This window comes from Oreochromis niloticus, linkage group LG18 (assembly GCF_001858045.2).
Source record: "Oreochromis niloticus isolate F11D_XX linkage group LG18, O_niloticus_UMD_NMBU, whole genome shotgun sequence".
In the NCBI taxonomy this organism is placed as follows: domain Eukaryota; kingdom Metazoa; phylum Chordata; class Actinopteri; order Cichliformes; family Cichlidae; genus Oreochromis; species Oreochromis niloticus.
The window spans coordinates 36,492,396-36,502,068 of record NC_031982.2 but is presented as its reverse complement, the minus strand read 5'-3'; the positions used below and the strand labels follow the sequence as shown (position 1 = coordinate 36,502,068).

At 42.6% G+C, this 9,673-nt stretch overlaps 1 gene segment (V, D, J or C); it reads right to left on the bottom strand.

Moving 5' to 3' along the window:
* Positions 1–2,550: 2,550 nt before the first annotated feature.
* LOC109201755 (T cell receptor alpha variable 38-2/delta variable 8-like) lies at positions 2,551–3,285 on the bottom strand. The segment is given in 2 exon segments: positions 2,551–2,939; positions 3,030–3,285. Coding segments are annotated over 2 exon segments (429 nt in total).
* Positions 3,286–9,673: the final 6,388 nt, after the last annotated feature.

Sequence of the window (9,673 nt, the reverse complement as noted above, 5' to 3'; positions counted from 1 at the left end):
CTTTCATTCCCCAAAACATGAGGAGTTAATGAGATCTGGTTAGGAGGTCACCAACACTACAAGCACCAACCAGCTTGCAGCCAAAGCTCTGCACAGCCCCATCAGCACTGAGTCCCCAGCCTCACTCAGACTGCTGCAAAAGCTCTGCTGGAGGTGGGAGTTGAAGATCACCTGAACCACTTTGATACGCCAGGCCTGTCCAGCATTCTCCCCCACCACCTGACTCAACTCACCCCCAGATGGTGATCAGATGACAGCTCAGCTCCTCTCTTCACCAGAGTGTCCAGAACATACTGCTGCAGACCTGATGATGCAATTACAGAGTCAAACATCCGCCTATACTGTGGTTAGCACACAAGTCCAGTAAAACAGAAACCACCATTCTGTCACTCGGACACATAAAGTCCTCAGAAGCACAATAGAGTTACCAGATGATGCAGCGTCCAGGATCCTGCTCAGAGACCTCAAGAAGGCCAGGCACTCTGAAATGTTGTTCAGAGCACAGACGAGAGTCTGGACCTGCCAGAGGGGGAACATCACAAAGTACCCAAAACTAGTTTCAGCAACCAGGAATCAGATCTTCATCTGCCATCGTTGCCAGCTGACCCAAACTGCACCGGTCCCCGGTGGGTCCAGTTTCTGCCTGCTCAGCTCCTCTGACAGCTGCTGTAGGACAGGCTTCACCGTGGCTTCTGTACAGCTTCTAAATAAGAACGGGCACTCTGTAGTTTTACAGTTAACACTGGAATTTACACGCCTTCAAATGACATCGTAGCATGTTGAATATCGTTTTTAATAGTCGAATATATATTAATAAAAATATCAATTTTATTTCTATAGCACATTTAAAAGCAACAAAGTTACCAAAGTACTTCACAATTAGTTATGAACAATAGAAAAAGAAGACATGAGATGAGGCAACAACAACATATTTAACATAAAAACAAAACAAACCTGATGGTACTCAAATTGAACTTGGATTAAAAACTAACGTAAAAAAGTGAGTTTTAAGACGCAGTTTGAGACACTGTATAAACTCTGAAATACGAATATCGAGTGGTAAGTTATTCCAGAGTCTGGGTGCTGCTACTGCAACAGACTGATCTCCTCTGTGCTTTAAAGACGACCTCAGCTGTACTAAAAGCATCTGGCTGGACGATCTTAGTGGTTAAAATAATAATCAGCTATACTTTTATTAGTGAATGCCCCCTCCACCATCCCAATGATTCCATGGACTTAATCAGTTAGACTGTGGGTTTCAGTACAAATTAAATTTGTTGACACTGTGGAAAATAATGTTTTTGTTTATCTGAAAAATTTTCATTTCAGACATAAGCATGGGCCAAAATCCTGGACCTGCCAGAGGGGGAACATCACAAAGTAACAGAGCAGGACAATGATGAAGGAGAGCATCATCATCTGATGTGATGAGTTCAAAGAGAATAAATGGAATAAGCATGAGATGGTCTTCCTGGTTGGACTTTTAGCTTCATGTGAGAGATTTTACCTTAAAGAGATAAACCTCTGTTACTCTGTTTACTTTGCTTCTGCTGCATTTTTGCATGTCCTCATCCACTAAATATAAAATAGTGTAAATGAGCAGCTTTTGATGTTTGACAGTTTTTATTGTGTCTGAACGTTCCTACAGTTGGTTTGTGGTTGATGTGGATTTGCTGCTCATGTGAATCCTCCCACAGTGTTTCATTAGCAGCTGTAACCACAGTGACTCTGATAAAACAGGAATTAGCAGAATCCATCTGATATGAAGCTGTGCTTTGAATACCACTTCCCTCCTCTTTGAAGAGTAGTCAGATATCTGTGTTCAGGTTTTTGTACAGCCTCTTCTACACTTTGTATCACTGTGTTTGTAGAGCACAGTAGTAGAGAGCTGTGTCTGCCAGGGTTAGGGCTGTTATGGTCAGAGTAGTTGATGTATCTGATGTTGTGGACTGATATCGATTATCAGGAATATACTGAGTTGTGGATCCTCTTGCTCCTTTCCAGAGTATAAACTGCGGAGCCTGAAGGTCAGAATGATGTCTGTACCAGTGAACACCAGGGGTGCCACTTATCTGATAGTTACATGTGAGTGTGACAGATTCTCCTTCTGTTTCAGTGACTTCAGCTCGTTCAGGAGTGATTGAGTCTCCAGCTGTTAGTCCTGGAAAAAGAAAGAAGAAAAGTAGTGAAATGCAGTCTGTATATCTGCTTAATGCAGCAGCTTCAACTAAACTTTAATCCCTGTTCTTAAACTCACCTATAATGTGAGATAGAAGCAAAAAGAGGTGCAGCAACATGTCTTTGGAGTTATTAAAGCCAGACAGACAGCACATGAACAATGTTCTTCCACTGCAGCACAATGACCAACAAATAATGTCATTGGATGAGCTCAACTTCAGTGGGCGGGGCCAGTTTAATAGCTGAGCCAATCAAATAGTTTTGTGCTTCCACAGCAGCTCTGTCTCTGTCTCGGATCTTTACTGCTTCATTTCTCTGTTGTCTTTGTCATCAGTCCAATGACACAAGAATCAGAGGTTTAACAGTGTGTGGCTCCCTCTAGTGGATGTTGTGGAGTATTCTGTTGTCTTTGCTCCAAAGGTTTTTGTACAGAGTTTTGGTGTTTCCTGTCACTGTGGGCTGCAGAGCACAGTAGTACACAGCAGAGTCAGACAGCTGAAGCTTCTGGATCTTCAGAGGAACTGATCTGATGCTGGAATCCAGTGTGGATGAAAATCTGTCTCCAGCCTCTGTTTTCCCTTCACCAACTTTAAAGCGACTCAGGATGAATTTGGGGCTGTTGTTTCCATCCTGTTTGTACCAGAAGAGAGAAGGAGCTGTTGAGCTGCTGTTATAGAGACAGTGAAGTGTTACTGTGCCTCCTGCAGCAGCAGTCTCTTCTCCTTTTGCTTGCAGCACGTTGTCTTTTTGTGCTCTGCATTCTGTAAAACACCAACAAACAGTATCAGTGTGCTGTTAAAGAATCATGTCAATGTTGGATTGATATCAAAGAAACAGAGTTGTGTTCATACCGAGGCACATAGCAGCCAGCAGCACTGAGATGAACAGAGGCGTCATATCTGCAGTGTAGAGTAACTGTGAGCTACAGCAAGTATAAAGAAGCTGTGATCTCTCTGTTTAGTCTTCATCAACACTAAGTTGGTGGATTAGAAGGAGGAGCCTGATCACAGTGACAGGACTCATTCACAGCCCTGTGTTATTCCCCCTGCTGACAGCTTTACACTCAGCACGTCTTTCTGCTGCTCTGCTTTCATTGGAGATCTTGTCTTGGATGTAGGTTTGTAGGTTCTCAGTCATCCAGGTCATGGTAGTTTTAGGAGCTTGAAAGGACGGCAGCTGGACTTCATTATATTATCTGAAGACGTGTCAAATCTCATCCAAGAAGCTTCTTCAGTTCTAAATCCAAATGGTGGAGAGTCCCAGGGATTTAAAGCCCAGTGGGAGTTGCCCTTTAAGAAGGTCATTGATCCATGATTAATAATGTTTGTCATCACGAGCCAAGGTGTGAATTATTACCACCAGAGGTTCCAGTGAAACCATTCTGAGACCTCATCCTATCATCTGCTCTATTGAGATCACCTGACACAAGATGTGAGTGGGGGTGAGGCGTCTGGGAAGGATCTCAGACTACACTGTAGGTAGCAGACGGTTGGTGCCATAAGCCCCGCCCTCTATTTAAAGGGGGTCGTTCACAGTGGACACAGATGCTTCTTTCACTCCTCTTTCAAACCATCTGTCTTCTCTGCCCAAAATGTGAACACTGGCATCCTCAAGAGTGATTTGACCTTTGACCTTTAGGTGCAGATGTATACCTGAGTCTTGTCCTCTTCTGTATTGTGTCATGCATTTATGGAGTGGCTGTTTGTTTTCTGCAGTGTAGAGGTCTGAGCACTCCTCACTCCACTGCACAGCATGCACTCCATTGTCTCTCTGCTGGACAGTCTAACAGATAAACTTTGCCCAGTGTGTCCACATGTGTACAATCTAACATAGACGTTATTCATTGCCTACAGGTATCCCCTGCTGGAGCTGCAGGAGTTTCCCACAAAAGCTTCAACTGATTGCTGTCACTGCAACATGAATGAAAAAAGGAAAAGAAACTCTGCCTGTCTGACTCTGACTTACCTCTGTTTATTTTCTTTATGATTACAATTTGTGCACCATTAACCACTAAATTAGGAACATTATTGTCAAGGTCCTGCTTCGCTGACCCAGTGTTTTGTGCATTATTGTTCAGGTTTATTCATTTATATAGCACATTTACAAACAACAGGGTTGATCAAACTGCTTAACAATCAGCAAAAAACAGCAAGAGATTAAAAGTTAACAAACAAACAACAAACACACCAACAACCATCAAAGGTGACAGACATAAAACAGGCCTGATGATAGTTAAAACTAATTTGATCCGAAAGCCAAAGTAAAAAATTTAGTTTTCAGATGCGGTTTAAATGAATGTATAGACTCAGAAATGTGAATAGAGGCGGGGAGACTATTCCAGAGTGTAGGTGCTGCAATTGCAAAGGCCCGATCACCTCTGGACTTCAGTCGGGATCTAGGTTGTTCTAAGAGCATCTGGCAAGAGGATCTTAGTGCCCTCCTGGGGTCATACAAGCAGAGGAGTTCAGTCAGGTAACTGGGTGCCAAATTGTTTAAAATTTTAAAAGTAAGCAAAGAATTTTAAAATCTTTACGGTGTTTGACAGGGAGCCAGTGCAAATTAGCCAGAACTGGGGTGATATAATCATACTTTCTAGCACCTGTTAGAAAGTGTGCAGCAGCATTTTGAACTAACTGCAAGCGGTAGAGGGAGCATTGTTGGAGGCCCAGGTATAGAGAGTTACAATAGTCCGGTCTACAGGTGATAAATGCATGAATAAGTTTTTCAAGTACTTTTAAAGGAATATAGGGCTTCACCTTTGATATCAAACACAACTGATTAAAGCTAGTTTTTACCACTGAGGACACTTGCTTCTCCAATTTAAGAGAGCTATCCAAAAACACTCCAAGGTTTCTTACCGTGTGAGAGAGAAGCTGGCAAGAGGACCAAGGGTGTCTGTTAACTGACCCAGAGGGGTATGACTGTCAAAGACAATTACTTCAGTTTTATTTTCATTCAAAGTGAGAAAGTTTTGTGATAGCCAAACTTTAACATCATGAAGACAGTTGAACAAAGGTTGTAGTGGGTCAGAGACATCCAAGTTCAGGGGGAAGTAAATTTGGATGTCGTCGGCATAGCAGTGGAAGGAGATGTTATATTTGTTGAAAATAGAGCCCAAAGGCAGCAAATACAGGGAGAACAAAGTAGGACCAAGAACAGACCCCTGAGGCACACCACAGTGGATAGGGGCAGAAGAAGAAAAGTACTGACCCATAGGAAGTCCTCTCTGAAAGATATGATTTAAACCAAGATAGTCCTGTGCCTTTGAGACCAACAACGTGCTCCAGCCTCGATAATAAAATGTGGTGATCAGTCGCCAGTTAAAAGTAAATCATTAAAAACTCTTACTAAAGCTGTTTCTGTACTGTGGCGAGGTTTAAAACCAGACTGGAACTTTTCACCAATATTGTTAGCGTCTAAGAAGGACTGAAGTTGCTTAAGAACTACTTTTTCCAAAATTTTAGACATAAAAGGGAGTTTGGAAATTGGCCTGTAACTGGAGAGAGCACAGGGGTCAAGATTTTTCTTCTTAATAACAGGTTGTACAGCAGCATGTTTCAAGGCAATCGGCACACAACCTGATGACAGTGATGCGCTCAGCAATAGTAGAATATAAGGCCCAATGGTGTTCAAAGCTTCCTTGAAGATGCAGGAGGGAAGAATATCATACGGGGAGTTAGAAATTCTACGGTGACCAATTATCTCCTTTAAGGTGGAGAAAGACACTCAAACTGCTGAAAAACAATCTGAACTTGAGAAGCAGGAACTTGGCCAGCCAATGTCAGCAAATATGGAGCCCTTAGGGCTGAGATTTTATCAGTGAAATACTTGAGGAAGTTATCACAGAGTGCGGTTGATTTTGATGCTCCAACATGGAGGAGAGTGAAACAGTAAAATTTACAGTGATGATAAATAATCAAAATGTTGCAGTGAGTCTTTCTGAGCCTGTCATTCATATTTTCTTTGTTATTTCATATCTCAGCTGAGATGAAGAGCGTGGACACACCGGACTCCAAGATGGCAGCGTGTGTGTGTGAGTGTGTGTGTGCGTGCGTGTGTGTGTGTGTGTGTGTGTGTGTGAGTGTGTGCGTGTGTGTGCGTGTGTGTGCGTGTGTGTGTGTGCGCGTGTGTGTGTGTGTGTGTGTGTGTGTGTGTGAGTTTTTTCTGAAAATTATCTGTGATTTTAGTCACTGAAGCCTCTTCAACCAACCACTGTCTCACAATCTGGATCTTCCTTCTGAAGCATCCCTCCTGTTTTTAAACCATCTACTGAATCTTCTACATGAGAGGTGGACTCACAGCAGGCTTGATGGGCCCAAACCTCCCATGATAAAGGAAAGAGCTTTTTTCCTGCTTCTTACTCCACCTCTGACATGTTTTACCTTAGTATGTAAAAAAAACCACTGAATTACATTTTTATTGTACAGCTGTTTTCTCCTGGTGATTTCCTGTTTACTTGTGATGTCATCATACAAAAGAGGAGGGTGAAAACCCAGGATGGATTTTCAACATGGGTTGAAAATCTCTATGTTTTGTTGCACGTCTGTCTTTGTGACTAAAACCCTGCTAGTCTCTCTCCAAAAAGTTGATTCTGTTCATCTGGACGTAGCGTTTTGTGGGAGAAACATTTCATCATCATCCAAGTGACTTCTTCAGTCTCAGCTGACTGCAGGTTTCAATCTTATAAACAGTACATTTGCATAATGACTGAAACCAGCCCACTGAAGGAACAATGGGCTGTGAGGTCAGTTCCTTAATCATAATTATGCAAATTCCCATGACCATTGATCAACAATCACTGACCAAAACCCACTGATCAAAGAACACTGATCAATGGCCATGAGTACCATTCACAGAGAGTTGGGGAATGGCTGCAATCACAGCGTTGTAAGATGGTGACAGATGTACCCTTAGGCCCCCTCCTCGATTCAGAGATGGTCTTTCCCTTTTCACGTAAATGGCCTCCTTGACTCCGCCCTCAAACCAGCGTTCCTCCCTGTCCAGGATGTGTACATCCTCATCGTTGAAAGAGTGTCCACTGGCCTGTAGGTGTAAATAGGCTGCAGAGTCCTGGCCTGATGAGGTTGCTCTTCTGTGTTGTGCCATCCGCTTCGCCAGAGGTTGTTTGGTTTCCCCGATGTATAAATCCTGGCAATCCTCCTGGCACTTCACAGCGTACACTATGTTACTCTGTTTGTGTCGGGGGACCTGATCCTTGGGGTGGACCAGTTTTTGGCGCAGCGTGTTTTGGGGTTTAAAAGCCACAGAGACCCGGTGTTTAGAAAAAATGCGTCTCAACTGTTCCGATGCTCCTGACACATATGGGATCACTACAGGTTTTCGCCTGGGCAGCGGTTGTCCTTCTCTCCTGGATCGGCTGGAGCTTTCTTTAGGTGCCTTCCCAGCTTTGACAAAAGTCCAGCTGGGATAACCACATTTACTCAGGGCCTTCTTGATGTGCTGTTCTTCTGCCTCCCTGGCCGCTGTGTCAGTGGGGATGGTGTTCGCTCTGTGTTGTAGCGTCCTGATGACACCCAGCTAGTCTGTCTCTGATCTTTACTGCTTCATTTCTCTGTTGTCTTTGTCATCAGTCCAATGACACAAGAATCAGAGGTTTAACAGTGTGTGGCTCCCTCTAGTGGATGTTGTGGAGTATTCTGTTGTCTCCAAAGGTTTTTGTACAGAGTTTTGGTGTTTCCTGTCACTGTGGGCCTCACAGCACAGTAGTACACAGCAGAGTCTGTCACTGCAGCAGAGGAGATGTTGAGATCGATTTGTTTTTGATCATCTACAACTTGAACAGACAGTCCAGAGATTTCTTCTTTCATTACACTTCCTGATCCCAAATGAGAGATCAGGAACTCTGGTGGTTTTCCAGGATATTGTCGATACCAGTAAAACTGGTCACTTCCAGTTGCTTTTTTGGAGTATCTATAGGACAGAGTAAGAGTGCTGCCTTCTACACTGAACACTTCTTTGTTGGTTGGAGTGAGATCTTCACAGCTGACACCTAAAGGAACAGAAACATATTTTATTCTTTTATAAATCGTCACAATTCAAATGTATTTCTTTAAACACACAGATTGTAACGTACCTGTTAGAATGGTGAGAATCAGTAAAGAAAGTGCATAATAGTCCAAAGACAACATGTTGAATGAAGGTAAAGTTTATGGTTTGTGTGCTGAACTCTGTTGAATGTGGAGGTTTCTCTCTCTTCTAGTTCAGTAACAGCTCAGCTCCTCCCTGAATCTCTCCTCCTCCTCTCTGATCTGGGTTTGAACTTCTCTCACTTTCTCCTCTTTACACACTAGTAGCAGCATTTTCACTTTCAGGTGGGAGCTCATCTTTCAGCTCTGTGCTGCTTCAGTCCACAGATGATTCATGCTGTAAATATAAATCAGTGAGGGGAGGCTCAAGACTTTCACTCAGTACTGTACAAAGTACTGACAGCCTCACATTAACCTGATCTCACATCTACACAGACACTAACCCCATGCCTGTAAGTCAGGCTGAAATATCTGTATTAGGCAGTTAGTCTACTAACTGGAAGGTTGATGGTGCAATTCCCTGCTCCTTCAGTCTGAATATTTAGTTTAACTCAGTTTTATTTATAAAGCACTAAATCAAAAAGCACCCCGAGGTGTTTTATGTCATAAAGACTCGACAGCATTACAGGGAAAATTCCAACAGCTGATTCCCTGAGAGCAAACACTTGGCAACATTGGGAAGGAAGAACTCCCTCAACTCCTAGAAAATACTACTAATACAGTTACAAATACTGGTACTACAATAATACTACAATTACTTCTGCAAAGAATAATGATTATTATTGACATGATGTGGAGTTGGAAACACTGAAGATTATGTCTATATGTTCATCGTCTATGACTGAATCTGAAAGTGGAATAATGTAATTGGTTGGTTTAATTTCAATGGGCGGGGCCAGTTAGTTTTTGTAATTTCATCTCAGCCAATCAAATAGTTTTGTGCTTCCACAGCAGCTTAGTATGATTAACAGAGAATGGTACTCATGACCATTGATCAGTGGATGCTGATCAATGGTTGTGACAATTTGCATATTAATGATCATAAACTGACCTCACAGCCCATTGTTCATTCAGTGGTGCTGGTTTCAGTCATTGTGCAAAGGTCAGCTGAGACTGAAGACGTCACCTGATGATGACGAAACGTTTCTCCCACTGAAAACATCCAGATGAACAGAATCAGCTTTTTAGGATTTGCTTACCTGGATGACTGAGCGTGCATGTTGGTGTTCCAGGATATTGTTAATATCAGAAGATCATTTATACTCATTAAATCGTTGTTTTTTTTTTTCTGAGGTATTCATGAAATTGTTCACTTTGCCCCTTCATGTGGCAGCCCTGATATCACACCATCATCTTCACACAGGAAATATTCATATTAATTTCTCTCCACTACGATTAATACATGACTTAAATCACTGGAACAACCTCTCAGTGTCATGATTACAGGA